The sequence below is a fragment of the Monopterus albus genome, unplaced genomic scaffold (assembly GCF_001952655.1).
Source record: "Monopterus albus unplaced genomic scaffold, M_albus_1.0 scaffold28.1, whole genome shotgun sequence".
NCBI classification, from domain to species: domain Eukaryota; kingdom Metazoa; phylum Chordata; class Actinopteri; order Synbranchiformes; family Synbranchidae; genus Monopterus; species Monopterus albus.
In genome coordinates, this window is record NW_018127908.1 from 2,212,286 (window position 1) to 2,231,360 (window position 19,075).

The window sequence follows — 19,075 nt, forward strand, 5'->3', positions numbered from 1 at the left end:
TTTTTGTTGTGGCTCTGTTTTGTGTGTGTGTGTGTGTGTGTGTGTGTGTGTGTGTGTGTGTGTGAGAAATTTAATTCTCAGTGGATTGTACATGAATTAAAATTCATAAACTCATTTCTTCCAAGAAGCAATAATGCAGCTGTGAATGACTGTGTGTGAGGTAGGGACTTACTTTAGCCAAGTAGGTTTAGAGTTAAGAAAGCATTTCCTTTACCTCAGCTTTCAGGATAGCGACAACTTGGACAACGGCCTTATCCTTACACTGCCAGTGGCACTGAATGAATATGCAGAACATATTGATAATCATGTGATAGAGTGTTGACAAAAAACTGGAAAATTTTCAAGTTCAAATTTTTGTAGACAAGATGACACTGACAGTAGCTGACTTTTTAAAATTCAGTAGTCAAGTTGAAAATGTGAATAACAGGAGTGGCACTCTCACTGTCTCAGTAAGATCGGGTAACTTATAATCCATTTCTTCGTTTTAGGACATGTGTGTGGTGTGTGGGAGTTTTGGCCTTGGTGCAGAAGGTCGTCTTTTGGCCTGTGCTCAGTGCGGCCAGTGCTACCATCCGTTCTGTGTTGGCATAAAGGTATTAAGTTTGCACACCACACATTCAGTATACTGGGGTACTATCCTGTCATATACAGACCTACATGTAAATGTCTCAATGTTATTTTACAGATTACTAAGGTGGTACTCAGTAAAGGCTGGCGCTGTCTGGAGTGTACAGTTTGTGAGGCATGTGGCCAGGCCACAGATCCTGGTCGCTTGCTGCTGTGTGACGACTGCGACATCAGTTATCACACCTACTGCCTGGACCCTCCACTGCAGAATGTACCCAAGGACAGCTGGAAGTGCAAATGGTCAGTAACTTTACAAGTATCTCACCCAATATTGCTTCCAACTGGAATTTTCAATTATAATTAGTGTTTTCTCTAAGCATTAAACAAGTATACATGCTCAACACTGTACTGTTTATTTTGTTTTATTTTATGCAACTCAAAAGAGTTTGCTACCTTCTACTTTTTCAATAAGTACCTCACTGTGAAATGCTTTCTTAACTATCTGTTTGAAAATCAGCTGTCTTCAACTAAATAAATGGATGTAAAATGAATTCCTTCAATATTTTGATGGGATTAATTGAACTTATTATAATTCTTCAAAAATGGTAAATGAGCAGGAAATATTTTCATCTTTGCTACAAAAAACAGATACTATTCACTGCACTGTCAACATGCTGCAGAGTTCATTTGCATGAACCTCTTTGAAGTAAGCTGGATAGAATGACCTCTGTTCTCCATGTCCCTTGTAGGTGTGTGTCCTGTATCCAGTGTGGTGCCACCACCCCAGGCCTAAGGTGTGACTGGCAGAATAATTATACCCAGTGTGCCCCCTGTGCCAGTCTTGCAACCTGCCCAATCTGCCTGGTGGACTACAGTGAAGGCACTGTCATTGTGCAGTGCCGCCAGTGTGACAGGTGCACAGTGTTTCTATAAAACGTGTCAGCTCAAGAGGACCAGACCACACTGATATTTTAGCTTAACTGTCTCTACTTTTCTCTTCTTTCCACAGATGGTTTCATGCCTCTTGTCAGGGTCTCCATTCAGAGGAAGACGTAGAAAAAGCAGCAGACAGCAACTTTGACTGCACAATGTGCCAAGCATTCAAAACCACTAAAGGTGGGAGTACTGCGATTCCTTAACTATGGCGTTTGATCCTCGTGTTTATGGTGTTTTGTTTTTAATGGCTTTTGTATCTCCTGTGCTGCTGCAGTTGTGACCAAGGTCAGAGACACCATTGAGCCTGTAATTATGACACAGATTGTCACAAAAGCTAAAGAAATGGGTAAGTTCACAACTTTAAATTTGATGGATTTTAAGTAACAGATTTGATTTTAGTCTGTACAGTATATGATTATTCTAGCTTCCTGTTATTTTTATTTATTTGTCTTTTCAGATTTGTCAAGGACCTATACCCAGGATGGTGTTTGTCTGACAGAATCAGGGCTTTGCCAGCTCCAGAGCTTGTCTGCTACAGCGTCACGGCGCAAGAAACCCAAGCCAAAGCTGAAGTTGAAGATCATTAACCAGAACAGTGTGGCAGTGCTTCAGGCTCCTGTAGACCCCCTCTCAGAACACTGTCGCGATGAAGACATGGAGGACAACAGAGGTACTCATTTTTTTTCCACACAAGCTTCTTGCTGCTTCTCAGACAGGTTATTAGGGGCCTTCACTATAATAGTGACTTAGGCGTATCAATATTGTCTTTCTTTTTTCCAGCTAACTGGATGTTTTTTCAGATTGTTTACTCCTGTAGCTTTGTTTTAATTTTTCTTTTTCAACACCATACAGCTATGGAGCCAGATTGATGACTTTAGTCTTTGGCACTGAAAAATATAGCTTGGCATTGAAAACAAAACCTAACTGAACCATAACCATAACTGAAAAAGCAAACATTGGCATTGAAGCAGTTGTACAGAAAAAAAGGCCTTAAAGTAGTAACACAATCTTCTGATGTTTTGTTAACATGCGTCTTTTTCAATGTTAAAGGTGTTTGTTGTTTTTTTTGTGACAATCTTCTGACTTTTTATTTATTTATTTTTTTGTCAGTGTTTTTTCTCTGTTGCACTTCTCTGACACTGTTTGGCTTTGAGGGGAGGGGCTAAGGACAGTGTTATTTGCATACTCTGACATCAATGAGGGGAGGACGGCCCTCTCCCTTGAGCCACTGTCAGCATCGAGGCTTCTGTCTACTGAGCATGGCTGCATGGTTACTGCAGCAGCTTCCCCAGATTCACCTGGTGCTCTCAGACTGCTGTGTGTTTCTCTCTTCTGGTGTCTTACAGCTGCACACTTAAAATTACTAAAAGCTAATGCAATTAACTTGACACTCAACATCAAACATTTCTTTTAATGCTAGAAATATTGTCACATGGTGTTTTAAACAAAGTATGGAAGAGTACATGTTATTCCTTGCTCTCAATATAAATATTATTAGTTGAAACTGCTAGTTGCGACTGGTCTCTCCCTCTCACAGAGACAGAGCTTCTAGATTGTGAGGTGAAGTCTGACTCGAGCCTAGAGCGAGAGCCAGCAGAAGATGACTCCAAGGGGGCCGACAGTGGCAAGAAGAGGAAGAGGAAACCGTACCGGCCGGGTAGGGCACCTTATTAAAAGAGACAGCTCTGAGGCATAAAATGGAGCAGTGCATGCTCGATGTTGTAACTGTAGCAAAGCACTGCTATCTCAGGGCCTGTAACCTAGAGAGGCTCCACCTTTGAGCTTTAATGCTGAAGGCAATGAACAATTAATAGAATCAGTCAAAACGCTATATATTTCAAATCCTGTTATCTTTGATATTAAAATCGTATTCTTTATGGATATATTCACTGATGATACATTTCTAAATTTTTCTTACAAGGAATCGGTGGGTTCATGGTTCGCCAGAGGAGCCGTCCAGGCCAAGGTCCAGGCAAGGCCAAGCGATCTCTCTGTAGAAAGGATTCCTCTGGCTCCGTGTCAGAGAATCTCACTGGAAAAGATGAGGGTCAGTACATCAGGAATGTACACGCACATCTGCTGATCTGTCAGTTTGTTTTAATTTCATAATAACAGCTTAAAGACACAGCAGAACTGTAGAACATATATTCTTTCCTGGTGCAGGATGGACGGAGGCACTGCCTGAAACTCCTGTGGATGAGACGCCTCCTGGACAAGAGGTTCCAGAGAAAATAAAGAAACGCTATCGAAAGAAAAAAACCAAACTGGAGGAGGCCTTCCCAACCTACCTGCAGGTCTGCCCCTATATAGCCATATAGTGTAAACCCCTGTATAACCATTTTGGGGTATTATAAGTCTCTGATCAATGTCCTCAAATTCATAAGAATCCTACAAAAAATTTGCTTTAATAGCAACCAACAAAGTTAATTTTACCAACATAGATGCCACACATTTCATCTTAAACATTGCATATTCTAACAGGCATGTTCATTGCAAACAACATTGCATTGTTTAAGTGGATTATATGATCTGGTTGATTGCACATTTGTTTTATTGTTATGCAAGCCTGGTGACACAGTGGTTAGCACTGTTGCCTCACAGCAAGAAGGTTTCATGTTTGAGCCCCAGGCAACCCGATGCCCTTTTGTGATGATGGATGGATGGATGTTATGCAAGCCTTGAATCTATATGCACTGACTGTCTGGTTGAGTCGTGCCATATTTCCATAGAATACATTTTATCACAGCCTTGTGATGGTTTAAAGTAAATCGTAAGTACATTGCCTGGAAACCACTTAGAGAACTTTGGGCCTTTTTGTCCCTTCTGTGAGCTATTCTTGAGGGAGGGACAGCCTACAGGAACTTACAGTAGAGGATACTCGTCTGAGCAGCTCTTGAAATTGTTCCTGTTTGGGTTGCGAATTGACTTATAAAAGCTTAACTGGAGAGGACTTCAAGGCTCCTTGTCTCTAGCTAGTATCTCAGTGTCACCTTGTGTTGGCCAAAACAGAGCTATGTGATGTGCATTAAGTCACCGGCAGCTGTCAGTGCTGCTCTTTATCCCACCACAGTAGGTGGAACAGAAGGATGCTCAGTCTAAACTACAGGTCTGACACAGTGAAGCACATGCCATTAATTATTGAGATAGCAACACATTCGGCTTTTAATGTCTTGGTGCGGCAGGGAGCTGCAATTACATGTCATTGAGGATAGTGGATGACTGGTGGCTGTAAGTGGCTGGCGGAGATAGGTGCTGAGACAAGTGAGGTCCAGTGTCATGAGTGTTAGTTTCAGAGCGTTTCAGAGTGTTTAATTCTCGCCAGTTCTCATGGGTGTTCAGTATGCGCTGAATAATATCTGTGATGTGATGTGATTGCTATGAATGTTAAACTGCCAGTGTTTCAAGAAGTGTCAACACAGAACTGACCAGTGGTGTGTTGTCATGTTCAGGAGGCATTCTTTGGAAAGGACCTTCTGGACAAAAGTAAACAGAGTCGGCAGCAGGGGGTCGAGTCAGGCTTACTGGAAGAAGGGCAGAGCCAAGTGGAGAGGAAGCACCCCACCACGAACTTCTTGGATCCTTCATCAGACCCTCTGCTCAGTGCCTCAACAGCATCTCTTCCAGGCAGACCCACAGCAGCACGTATGTATATACATTACTTTGGAACTCCATTACAAGGGATGTAATGACTCAGTGATTCAAAGTGATCTGTCAGACTAAATATTAGGTATTTAAATTAGACCACTGCCAAAGTGGAGTTGATATAGGTATTAGAAAAGCCTGACCCAACAGGTATCTTGTTTCTTTTTATTTTGTGACCTAACCATTTCTTTCATTCATTAATGCATTTTTCTCTCTTGTCACTGCAAGTGTCAGCACCACTGAGAATATTAACCCTTTTTATATACAAGTAAATGGGTATGACACAGGTCCACTGCATTTCACTTATTCACACAAGACAGCTTCAAAGGTTAAACAAATGCATCTAAACAAAAGAATTCCACAGAAATTCATTTCATAAGTACCAAATAAGGTGACGTTTCACTTTCTCTTCCAAGCTTGCTCAGTCTCGCCTGCCCAGTCACTCTCTCTCTTACTCTCTTGAGCTTTCTCTCAATTTTACATGAAATGTCACATGTCCCTTGTGCTGCCCAGAATCACTGGTTGTGCAGCCAGAAAACAAAATGCCATGTGCCTGAAAGAGAATAGTTACAATATTGTATAGTGAGCACATCTTTCACATGGTTTGTCTGAATCCAAATGGAATTTTGCAATGGATGAGAATTCATGCACCCTAACAAAGAGTGGTTTCACTGTTTATGTTGCTGGATGTGACTGTTACCCATTTATGGTATTTATAATGTAGCACAGCTGTAGCTGCAATTCTTGTTTCAACAGTAGGTGATAGGGATTGGATATCGTACCTGGCACCTGCATTTATTGAAATGGCAATAAAGAAATGAAAACAAAGACTAGCATAATATTTCATTCCTCACAATATCAAGTGACACAAATGATGTACATTTTCAACATGTTTTAGTGTTTTTGATGTCCTAGTATTACAGTTTATATATTTTGTGATAGTACCCTTGAGGGTTGCTTCATTTAGGTAAATAATACTCTTGGAAGAACAGGTTGGTGAAGTACATAACATATTTTTCAGGGGTGAGTCAATGTCACTATTGTTTGCATACTGTAAAGTTTCTTCTCTTGTTTAATCCAGACCATGTGGCATCCAAACAGATATTTCCAAATCACACTGTCCATTCAACATCACCATCTATTTTGATTTGTGACGGTTTGGTTTTCTTTTTCTTTCTTTCTTTCTTTCTTTCTTTCTTTTTTGTTTGTTTCTTCCTTTTTTTCCCCCCCATCTACAGAGACGTCTGAGGAACCATTAGTTGATCTAGCTGATGTTCTGAACACTGATGCAGACATCTTGGGAATGCTCGGAAAACCAAGCAGTGACTCTGGTGCGTCATATATCACAGGCAGTCACAGCAGCAAGAATATATTAATAGTCACCTATCTGTGGGTTTACAAACTCTCTTCTTCCCAGTTCAGAAATTTCCTCAGACAGGTTTATTTTACTTCCACCACATTCTTTAATAATACTTTTTTATTCATCTTTGGTTTTATCTTTTGTTTGCATTGTCTGAAACGTGTTATGCTTGTTCTGTTGTCACTATTTTTTCACTCATTTTATCTGGTTTTGGGTTCTTGTAGGTCTTGATTTTTGCCCCTTCCAGGTTGACAGCTCACCTCCTCCTTTTGGTAAGGGTGCTATGGCCTCCTAATCCCTTGCTTTAATGCATTCCTCCTCTCTTACAGTGTGTCACTCCATTTTAATGTGCATGTATATACTCTGCCTCATACTTGGCTTTTCTCAATCATTTCAGATTGTTGTAACTCTCTTAAACTGCTTAAACCCTTCCACAGTGGTGACATTTTGAAAAACAAGTATTAATTCATAACTGCCTAATCAAGGACATCGTCAAGATAGCAAAGGAGCAAACTGACAAGGACATCCTGGCATTTAAGAAATAAGCAGTTAAAAGCCAAGCAATATACAAAGAGGCCTTGGTGAATGTCCTTCTAGTTTTTTTTGTTTTTTTTTTCAGGCTAAATGACAAAAAGCAAGTACATGTCCTTCATTCTTTGTAAAAATGATTTTTCCAGCTTAAGTGCTCTGTCGGCTGATAGTGATTTACTTCTAATACAAATATTGCCAAGTAATGTCGCGACCATCCTTGTCATGATAGAAAGTTTTTTTGTTGAAGGACATAGCTCCTCTGAAGTGTATGGAAGAAATGGAAATTAAAGACTGGAGCAAGGAAAAAGATAATTCAAAGACAGAAACATTGTGGGTTTTCTCATTGACTGGAGCAAGTGATTTAAAAATTGATGAAGCTGCATGTCTTACTTTTTCGAAGAGATTTCTAAGATAATTAGTACAAAAGACCAACAGTGTGATTGACAGATCAGAGCATTATTTTCCTTCACAAACATTCAGTTTGTGTATTTTAACTGAGAATTGGTATGACCTGTCTGTCTCTTCACAGTTTCCAAAACACTACTCCCAAACAACACAGGAACCCTAAGAAGCTGTAATCATATACTGTTTCATTTTGATTACATTCCACAGGCTGTTAAGATGATAAACATGCTTTCACCTTTTGTCTATATTAATAATCACTTTCTTGGTTGTGGATTTTATTGGTTGTTTGGTTATTTCGTGTTGTACGCATTATGACTTGTTTTTCCATGTCTGTGTGTTTCCACAGCTGGTCTGGATATCGGGCCCCTGGCAGAGAGTTCCCCAGTGACGGCCCAGTCTCATGTTGGCCGCAGGACACCTCGAACCCTCCCAGAGGAACCCCTAGATGGAATTCTTAGCCCAGAGCTAGACAAGATGGTCACTGATGGTCAGTGTGAGACGAGACCCCCAGACAGTTTCAGATGTATTTATGCTGTTCTTTTAAAACTCCATACAAGATGTATAATGACCTATTTCTCTTTGTTCCTTGTTGCAGAATCAATTCTCAGCAAACTTTACAAAATTCCAGGTTTGTAATTACATCTGTTTTGTAAAACTGTAAGCTTTTCCAGGGTTTTCCCACACCAATTAATATGACTTGGCTGGTAACCCATGATTCAGTATTTTATTAAGTGATACATACGGGCTAGTGTGATAATTTGCACACATTTAATAAATGATGAAAATCAATTATCTAATTATTTCCTAATAAAGGCAATAAATGTATTGCTGTTTTATTCTTCTTCAAAACCTTTTCTAATGCTGTCTCAATTATTATTGATCAGTATGTTGTAATGAACTATCCCTACTAATGTAATTAAATGCAGTATATTTTTATACACATATTTGTGTTGTCACATTCTTTTACAGAGCTGGAGAGTAAGGATGTAGAGGATCTTTTCACAGCAGTCCTTAGCCCCAGCACAAGCCAACCACCTCCACCACCACAGGTGCCTCATCCCCAGGCTCCAGGGCCCCTCCCTGCCACACCTGGCACCAGCATGCCTCACCCCAGTGCAGGTACCTCAGTAATTACCTTGCCATGGTCTGGTATAACATTTAATGTTGCTTATGAAAATTTGGGCATCCAGTTCAGATTTTAAATCATGTCTGTAGGGAACCCCATGTTTCCAAGGATGCCAGTGATCAATGGTATAATGGGACCAAACCAACGCTTCCCTACAAATCCAGGAACAGGGCCCTGTATCCCAGAAAATTTCTCCCCCCTTAACCGTATGCCTTTCACTGACAATCCAAGGTAAGGTACTGCTTTCTTTAAACCATTACAGGATGAAAGAATACCTTATGACTTGTTTTCCTCTGTTGTAACAGGGATAGAAAATTTAATCAAATGCCTAGAGAAGCAATTGGGCCATGGCCCTCCCCTGCCCATGGCCCTGGCCCTACGCCCCCTTCTCTGCCTGAGGGGGAGACTGAAGCCATGTCAAATGCCCAGAGGAGTACACTCAAGTGGGAGAAGGAGGAGACGCTTGGAGAGCTAGCCACTGTTGCGCCTGTCCTATATACCAATGTTAATTTCCCCAACCTCAAAGAAGAATACCCAGGTTGGCTTATGGATCTTCAGCTTTATTGTTATTATGTTTTAATTGTGTGATTAGTCTTTTTTTTCCTGTGTGGTGTTATTTTGGCTTTTCTGAGTATTGTTTGGGTGTACACACTGCACTGGCTCAGTATCACAGCACAGAAAAATACCTTGTATGCTCTGTAAGACTGTTGGCATGATAACTCCTCTTATTCTTTCAACAGACTGGTCTACAAGAGTAAAGCAAATTGCAAAACTGTGGAGGAAAGCTAGTTCACAAGACAGGGCCCCATATGTGGTAAGATCACTCATACTGTTGAATTTTTCTCAACTACTTCAAAGCCTAAACACCTTGAACCATGACAGCCATCAGACTGTCGCTACTAGTTGCACTGACATGTTAGTATGCAGAAAGCACACTCCTGTATCACATCTGGCCTCTTGCTTCTTGCCAATGCAATTTGAAATCCAGCCATTCACAGATGAACTAATTAACATAGGAAGCTCTGCTCAGTGTTAGAATTCATTACAGTCTTAGTAATTAAGTTCACTAGAAGTAATTTTATCTGGCAGAGCCAGTTTCAAAGGGCTAGTTTTGATTTAGAAAAAGTGTACCCTGCATTTGTGATTTTAAGGATATTGTGACACTAGTGACATGGTTATGGCTCTTTCATAGCTTAATCTTTTGATGTCCGACTTTAACATCCCAGCCATGATCAGGAAACTATTGAGAAATCTAATATGGATGACCTCCAGCTTATGCTGGATATACAGTGGTCCCTCGTTAATCGCGGGAGTTACGTTCTAACATAACCCGCAATAGGCGAAATCCGCGAAGTAGTCAGCTTTATTTTTTACAATTATTATAGATGTTTTAAGGCTGTAAAACCCCTCACTACACACTATATACACTTTATATGGACAGTTACAACCCTTTTTGCATCCTTGTCGAAACTTATTGCTGCTGTCGTCCTTATGTTATTTTCCTCCTTCTTTATGTAACGAACCGAAGATTCATTTATTCTGTAATGGCGCCCTACAGCCGCGTAACTTCTACCTTCCTTTAACATGTCCAGAAGTCCAACTTTTTGTGAGATGGTTAGCATCTTCCTCTGCCTTTCGGGTGCTACCGCAGGTGCCTTTGACGGTGCAGAACGTTTCGTCGACATTGTGGGGTTTGTTGGGGAGAAAACTTGCAAACATACAGTACAGCACTTCAGAGTCACACTGCTAGCGATCGAAGATTTATGTAAATTTGGCAAGCTGAACGCATTCTGTACTGTACAGGAGACACGGCATGCAAAAAGCATGCAAAATTGCAACAAAAAAAAAATTTGTGAAACTGCGAGGCCGCGAAAGGTGAACCGCGTTATAGCGAGGGACCACTGTATAGTAAGAAGTGTCCTGGTTGTGCATGCGAAAGACACTAAATGTGCATAAAAAAGGCAACCCAGAAGCACATAACACTTACTTAATCCCTTGAACATTTTCAGAGAAACAGGCCTTAACCAATCAAAATCAAATAACTTTAGTTATGTATATTTTTAGATTAGATTAGATTATGTTCAATTTTATTGGCATTACCCATGTACAAGTACAAGGCAACAAAATGCAGTTTAGCATCTAACCAGAAGTGCAATAACAGCAGCACAGAGTGCGCAGTATCTACAGTCTGTACAGTCAGATCTAATTTACCAATGTACAATTGATATTTACAGTAAAATATGTAGGGTAATGTATGATATATACAACAGACTATGGATTCAAATTACTAGTAATGGACAAGGTACATTAAGCTTATGGAACACTAGTGCAATGTGATGCGATGGAATGAAACAGTGCAGAATAAGAAGACAATAAGTTACACACACACACACACACACACATAGATATGTGTATATATGTGTGTGTGTGTGTGTTCATGCCATTATAAGTTAGAGACCCCTGTTCTTATGATGCTGGTGCTGGTTGATTCTTGATTAAATGTGCTATGTTGTAAAATTTGAGTATCTTTTTTCATTGTGCTGTTTTGAGCATGAAGTTTGGTGTCCTTATATGTCATAAGATACTGAAGCAAGTTCTATGAAAGAGAATTTAAAGTTATATTATAGTGTGAGCAAAATTTTCCCAGTATTGCACTTTTTTCTAAAAAAAAATCAAGGTTTCACTGGTAACTAACCTCTTTATCAGCAGTCTTGAGTTTATGAATTAAATACATCTGACATGTTTTTTTGTTTTGCAATTGTGATGGGTTTTCTGTTTAGCAAAAGGCAAGAGATAACCGAGCAGCCCTGCGCATCAACAAAGTCCAGATGTCGAATGAGACGGTGAAGAGGCACCATCCACAGCAACAGCCCCCTGAGGTGTTTGATCCCAACATACCACTAGACACAGAACTGCTGTTTAAAGACCCTTTGAAACCAAAAGAGTCAGAGCATGAACAAGAGTGGAAGTTTAGACAGGTAAGAGTGTATGTAATGAAGTCAGCGAATGCAGCGGCAGGTCCACTTTATATTAAGACAGCTAAGAAGTGGTGGTTTAGTAAAGCTCCATAAACAACTACACTATCCTCCTCATTAACCCTGATGACACTGGTGGTTAGTAGGTCCAGTTAATTTTGGGCATCAGGCTGACATTTGCTGCATTCTTTTTGGTGTATAATCTCACTTTTCATTGTGTACTTCCAACAGCAAATGAGGCAGAAAAGCAAACAGCAAGCGAAAATTGAAGCCACTCAGAAGCTTGAACAAGTTAAGAATGAGCAACTCCAGCAGCAGCAGCAGCAACAACAACAACAGCAGACCAACAGCCAGGCAGAGGGAGATGGCAACAACAGTGGGAACCAGAGCCCTACTTCTCAGCCCAGCAATGGCAGTATGTCCCCCATGCAGCAGATCAACTCTAAAGAAGGCTTTGCCAGGCCACAGCTGCCAGGGACTCCCACTTCAGGTCCTTCAGAGGATGTGTTCCTAAGACCCCCTCCTCCCCCTCCATCTGGCCCTTCTTCCCAGCCTCAGTCCCCACAGGTATTCTCACCAGGTTCCACTGGTTCTAGACCCTCTTCTCCATGGGACCCATATGCCAAGATGGTTGGAACCCCAAGACCACCAACTCTCGGGCCAAATACATGTCGCAGAATGGCTGTGGAATCTGGCAAATCCCCCACCTCCTTGATGGAGCAGCAGGACAGAGGTCGGCCTTCTCCTGCTCATGAGTCATTTGGTTCTCCAACATCCATGAGCAGTGACCCTTATGCCAAGCCACCTGACACCCCAAGGCCAACTGGGGAAATGGACCCCTTTTTGAAGCCCATGGGTCCTCCCAGGGCCAGTCAGGCTGCTCAGGGAAGGCCTCCAATGGGTTCTCCAGGCAGAGACACATACTCTAGACCTATGATAAGAAATGAGGCCTATCAGCGCATGGCCCAAAACAGGATGATCTTGTCTGATCCTTACTCAAGGCCTTTACTAACACCAATCCCTGGAAGTAATGAGTCTGGCTCAGTGCCTCTGTTCAAAACACCTATGCCCCCTCCTCAGGACCCCTTCAACCGACCAGGTCCACATCCTACTGACAGATTCTCCCAAAATCAGCAGAATGACCCCTGTGCTCAGCTTTCGCATACCCCAAGACCATCTGGGAATGATGGCTTTACCAATCCTAGAATGGGTCAGCACCATTCTCAGGGCCACTCATTTGCTCAGCCTGGACCAATGACTCAAATGTCCAGAAATCCTTATGCTCATGCACCTTCCACTCCAAGACCTGACCACTTCACATATGACCCTTTTGCCCAGCCCACTGCTCCCAATAAGCCAGGTGCTGACCCTTTTAATCAGTCTACAGGTAACCAACGATCCATCAATGAACCTGGTACTCAACCTCAACCTCGCCCATTTTTTGAACCCTATGCTCGACCTCCTGGCACCCCACGTCCACATGACAACTATGGTCAACCATCTAACACCCCTAATACATCGTCTGACCCCTATTCACAGGCTTCTGCTACTCCACGTCCCAGTGGGATGAACCAGTTCACTCATCAGTCACACCCTGGACAGAGGATGTCACCTTCTCACTCAGTGGACCCTTATGCTCAACCACCAGGTACTCCACGGCCCTCAATGGGAGAAAGGTTTTCCAAGTCACCAGGTAGCCAGAGGGGGCCAGCAGAGTCATTTACTAGTACACCTGGGGCATCAAGGCCAGGGAGTAGTGACATGTTTTCTCAGCCTGGGACCCCCAGACCAATACTTAATGAGCCTTATGCTCAGCCTCCAGGGACCCCACGGCCTGGTCCTGATGTGCTCAGCAGGCAAGGTCCAAGGCCAGGACCAGTTGTAAACCAGGATCCTTTCTCCCCATCTCAAGGCAGGATTCAAGAGCCCTTTCCTCATGCAGGTTCACAGACATCAAAACACCCAAGTGTGTCTGAAGATGGATTTGTTCAGTCTCCCTCCAGAAGACCCATTCAGAAACCTGGCCATGACCCATTTGAACAAGCCTCCATGATCCCTCATCCACAGGCATCAGAAAAAATGGAAATGAAAGATCAGTCAGGTATAGCTAATAGTGAAGTTATCCCTCAAGACCCAAGCCAAATGTCGAGCAACCTACAAATGCCTGGTGTGTCCTCTGAGGCCCAGAGTGTTGCTCTTGCTGATAGCGAGGAAAGACTCAGACAGGTACATGAATAAAATTTTATTTTTGCATTGGAGTTTTACTCATTTAAGTTATTTATTTTATTGGAATTTGTTTTTTTTGACATCCTGGGTCATTTAGTTAGGCTATCATTGCTATCAGTATTATAGTTTTTTACTCATCAAGTCAGTTGTTGAGATCTGTAGAAATGTTTCTTGTCCTACACAACAACCACCACATGCAGTCAGATGATCACATAGGTTGTACATGAACCCCCATTTTAGCCATATTGCTTATTTGGATGTGAAGCCAAAAGTGAGCACACCTGAGTTATCTGTTGTAATCGTTCAGAAAAACTGTATGACTGCACAGATAAAATCAACAGGTCAAAGTTACATCAGGAACCCGGTGAGCAACATATAGATATGGTAATAATAATAATAATAAATAGTGCAATAAACTGTAGATAAAGCTCGCCACATGCACCAGTCTGATAGCTCCAAATGTCTCGAATATACTATTTATGCACAGTGCTTCTCCCTCCTTTCTCTGATTGCTCTACTCTGTTGTTGTACATTGTCTGTTGCCAAATCAGCCTGAGAGCCTCCATGCTGGAGACAAATTGCCTGCATGCAACACATACTTGGTGAATAAAGCTGACTCTCTCTCTCTCCTCATTATCTGACAAGTTTTTGTATGAGGCTTTATACTGTTAAACAGTTATACACATAACACACTTGACCGCATGCAGAAACACAGAATGGAACAAAAACCAAAGACACAAACTGAACATATTTGACAAAAAAGTAGGAACTTTCTGTATTTGCATAATTGAATACATAGAATAGCAGTTAATGTAAAAAAGGGATCTTTGAATTGCGTTGCTGCACATTGTGTATAATAAGTAGGCCAAAAATGAACCGGCAATCTCTCTAAATAGTATTATGAGCTATACATGGCACATTGACCTTGTGTTTAAAAATGATTAAAATTCTATACATTTGTTGTTGTGTGTTGTAGCGACAACGAATTAGAGAATTAATCCTCAAGCAGCAGCAACAGAGGAGTGCCATACGACAAGAGAGGGGCCCCCAGGAGCCTGCTGGCAACATAACCCCAGGAACACCACGTCCCTGGCTCCAAGAGGGCCCTGGGCAGCAGGGGGAAGCATTCAACCGTCCTCCTCCACCTTATCCTGGACAAGTACCTGTAAGAGGACCAATGAGGTTTCCTGGACCTTTTCCAGGGGATCAGCGTGTCCCTTTTCCTAGTGAGGGACAAATCCTACAGGGCCCCCATTCTGGAGATCCTAATTTGAGACATCAGGGACCAAGGTTTGTATTACAATAATATGGTTTTTAAATAGACAATTTTTTTCAGTTATCTGTAATTGATACAGCAGCACTACTCAAAATATAGAACTGTAATTCTGCTATCCCCCGCCCCCCCCCTCTGCTCCCCCCCCCCCCCCCCACACACACATATGTTTCTTCCAATTTTAGGTATGCATTTTCACCAGGGGCTCTAGGACCTCATGGACCTCAAGAGTTCCTTCCCCGGGGCCAACACCCAATGCAGGATGTCCCTCCTCAAATGAGACGCTCCATGTCTGCTGAAATGGCAAAGACTATGGGAGGGAACCCTCTGGGCTTGCCCCAGCACTTTCCACCACGTGGTATTCCAGTACAGCAGCACAACATAATGGGCCAGCCTTTTATTGAGCTGCGACATAGAGCAGTAGAAAACAGGCCCCGTATGCCATTTCCCCCAGGTGCCATGCAAGGAAGCAACATAGATGCCAGCTTGCAGGGTCATAGGCCAACAAGCTTTCCAGGAGCACATGATGCCAGGTTCCCTTCAAATCAGGGGCCCAGGATGGTAGACCCCATGTCCAGCCAGACTGGCCAGGTACAACTGTCTGCCAGCATGGACAATCTTCACCAGCATGCCCAAATGTCAGGAAACAACACACTCAAACAGCCTCCTCTGATGAGATCCATGAGCCAGCCTGCCTCAAATGAGACCCAGAACATGGCAGCATCAATGCTCCTGACTGCGACCCCTGCAGGGCAGACTGAGACTCTCTCAGTGGCCAGCAGTGAAGTGGTGGAGGAGAAACTGGATGCCGAAGAATCAGCAGTCAAAGACCTTGAGGATGTGGAAGTGAAAGACTTGGTGGATGCTGACTTGGAAAATCTAAATCTGGATCCTGAGGATGGTAAAGATCTTGACCTGGAGACACATGATCTACACCTTGATGACTTCCTAACATCTGGAAAATTTGATATCATTGCTTATACAGACCCTGACCTAGATGACATTAAGAAAGATATGTTTAATGAGGAACTGGATCTTAGTGATCCTATAGATGATAATGCTGGAAACACGGACATCAACAACAGCTCGACCATTGCAGCAGAGGCTTCATCCAGTTCAGCATCTGTTCTGGCAAAGTCAGATGCCTCACGGGAGCGGTCTTCAGCTGAAGTCAAGCTGGAAGCACCTGGGAGTCAGGCACCTGGGCATGACATTAAAACAGAGGTCAAAGACTGTGAGAAACCACCTGAGGTGGCAGACCAGCAGGCTACTGGAAACACCTTAACTTCAAACCAGCAGGGAGTGCTATCTGACTCCACCCCTGTCCTATCTAGTTTACTCTTTAAGCAGCAGCCTGAGGAGCAGTCATTAAATTCAGTCGTTGACTCTGTCAATCAAGGAGGTAACCTCATGCCCCAACAGAACCAAGTCTCTGACACTCAACATACCTCTGGACTTGCATTAAGTCAAACAATACCTGATGCCACCACTGCAGGAGAAGCTTCTGTGACCGTGTTTGGAGCTGACCACCAGATGGGAATAACCTCTGGAGTAGACCAGGGCAGTCTTAGTCAGGTCCAGCAGACAGCATTGAATCAGACGATGGGTCAGCTCAGCCAGCAACCGCGTCCTCTTTTGCTGGAGGAGCAACCACTCCTATTGCAGGACCTCCTAGACCAGGAGAGGCAGGAGCAACAGCAGCAAAGGCAAATGCAAGCCATGATACGGCAGCGTTCCAACGACTCCTTCTTCCCCAACATTGGTAAATTATTTAGCCCACAACCTCTGCTAGTCAGTAATATTCACTTTTTGTACAGTGATTGTTTCTGAGAGTGCAGTGTTTATTTGCAGATTTTGATGCCATCACAGATCCCATTATGAAAGCCAAAATGGTTGCCCTGAAAGGCATCAATAAAGTCATGGTTCAGAACAACATGGGAATGACCCCGATGGTCATGAATAGGTAAAAAGTTGATTTTGGGTTTTCTGCTTTTTTTAAGTACTACTGGTAGAGGGAATACGGTTTTATATCAGTGGTAATACCAACCTAATAACCCTGTTTGATTTTGTGGATATATTTGAGTTGCTGTTATGATTGATTTTAAAGAATGGTTAAATTGTGCATGGCTGTGATATTGTATTACAGATTTCCTCCTGGTCCTGTACCACCTTGTCCTGAAAGTACACCACTTCCACCACAAATTGTTGGCCAGGTAATTGAACCATTAATCAGCGTAAATGTTATTTAAAACAGTATAATGTTAAATATTTAAGTTGCATATACTAGCATATTTCTTGGTGTTGCTTTCAGGATGGTAAAGTGACACAAGTAGCACGACCGAATCCTCCAAACTTTGGACCAGGATTTGTCAGTAAGTTGAATTTATATGCATTTCAACATTTTGGTTTGAAGATTTGTCATGTGTAGAAATGTAAAACAAGCTAGGCCTCATTCACCAGCAATTCTTAAGAACAAATTTCTTGTTAAAGCCCATGTACATAGTTTTCATAAAGAAAACACTGACAAGCCTGTCCTCTACTTGTCAGTCTCTCTCCTGTGTGTGTGTGTGTGTGTGTGTGTGTGTGTGTGTGTGTGTGTGTGTGTGTGTGTGTGTGTGTTTTTTGCGTTGCATTTGTGATCATACTGTTCTTGAGTTGTATGCCTTTCTCCATGTACAGTGTTCACTGTACAAGTAAGAACACATTTATAAATCAGACATAGACTTTTCCTAGGATGTTTCTTAACAAATTAAGAAAAAGAATTAAGAAAATAGGGAACATATTGGTGAATGAGGCCCTTTGTTTCTATGCTATCAAGATTTCTAACAAAATTGCCTTATTTCTTTATTCAGACAATCCTCAGAGGGCTCAGTATGAGGAGTGGCTCCAGGAAACTCAGCAACTACTTCAAATGCAGCAGAAGTTTCTGGAAGAGAAGATTGGAGCTCACAGGAAGTCAAAGAAAGCTCTGTCTGCTAAGCAGAGAACAGCTAAGAAGGCAGGGAGAGAGTTCCCTGAGGAGGATGCCGAGCAGCTCAAACATGTCACAGAGCAGCAGGGTGTAGTACAGAAACAACTGGAGCAGGTAAATACTTGGTCTGTCAAGCTCCACCACTGAATTCTGTCACAACCTACAGCCCTACTTAACACAGTGGCTACCCTAAGCATTGCTTTTTCACTGGCCGTATGAGTTTAATGTTTAAAGAAGCTATTGTAAAATAAGCCTTTGGGCACTCCACCAGAAGTATTTGCCCTCAGGTGGGAGCATAAGCCATGGTACTTAACTATGTTATGGGACATGATACTAAAATGAGCGGAATAACGGGGAGGGAATAACAGATGGGGAAAAAGCAAACCACCTTATTAGACGATATTGCTTTTCAATTATTTATCCAAAAGAGATTTGCATTTTGCACACAAATGCCATGAAATATTATTTTCTAACAGCAAGTTGAATTGCCACAACACTGGTGTTGGTGTAAGAAGGGTAAGACAAGGATAAGGAGAGAAACAAAAACACTACTGTTTCTTCATTTATTTAACCTTCAATTCTTCCTCAGAGTTTTGAGAAACATAATTTATCAGGAGAGGAGTGTTAGTCTTAAATATTATTTTATATATTGTTTCCAACAGTCTTGAAAAATAATAGCTAAACAAACAGACTTCAAAACACAGGTCTGTGTCTCCGCTGCTCCTGTGAACCTGCTTTGATTTTCTTAAAAAAAAAAAAAAAAAAAACTATGCTGAAAAAAAGTCTCATTATTATGTTGTTTGGGAATATGGAATATGTCTGATGTTATGTTTCAGATCCGGAAGCAGCAGAAGGAGCATGCTGAACTTATAGAGGAATACCGAGTGAAGCAGCAGCAAAACAATATGACACCTATAATGGCTGGCATGCACCCGATGCCAGGCCCTGCAGGCATGGTTTCCAGCAGACCCCCAGTGGTTCAGCCTCCTCTGAACCCTATAATGCAGATGCCGCTTCATCCTGGCCAGGCAAATGTACCTCCACGTATACCTAACCCACCACC

The 19,075-nt window shown here is 42.2% G+C and overlaps 1 protein-coding gene across 1 annotated transcript in view; it reads left to right on the forward strand.

Annotated features, from left to right (window-relative positions):
* The window catches only part of kmt2cb (lysine (K)-specific methyltransferase 2Cb), a 69,055-nt gene that overhangs the window by 36,814 nt on the left and 13,166 nt on the right, over positions 1–19,075 (forward strand). The window contains 26 exon segments of the mRNA XM_020595866.1: positions 489–593; positions 686–867; positions 1,317–1,481; positions 1,577–1,683; positions 1,778–1,849; positions 1,961–2,173; positions 3,041–3,160; positions 3,425–3,550; positions 3,667–3,797; positions 4,953–5,145; positions 6,384–6,476; positions 7,788–7,928; positions 8,037–8,069; positions 8,411–8,560; positions 8,657–8,798; positions 8,873–9,105; positions 9,308–9,381; positions 11,348–11,545; positions 11,774–13,768; positions 14,745–15,058; positions 15,227–16,803; positions 16,893–17,004; positions 17,188–17,254; positions 17,353–17,413; positions 17,894–18,126; positions 18,849–19,067. Of these exon segments, the coding sequence (XP_020451522.1) occupies positions 489–593; positions 686–867; positions 1,317–1,481; positions 1,577–1,683; positions 1,778–1,849; positions 1,961–2,173; positions 3,041–3,160; positions 3,425–3,550; positions 3,667–3,797; positions 4,953–5,145; positions 6,384–6,476; positions 7,788–7,928; positions 8,037–8,069; positions 8,411–8,560; positions 8,657–8,798; positions 8,873–9,105; positions 9,308–9,381; positions 11,348–11,545; positions 11,774–13,768; positions 14,745–15,058; positions 15,227–16,803; positions 16,893–17,004; positions 17,188–17,254; positions 17,353–17,413; positions 17,894–18,126; positions 18,849–19,067 (7,056 nt within the window).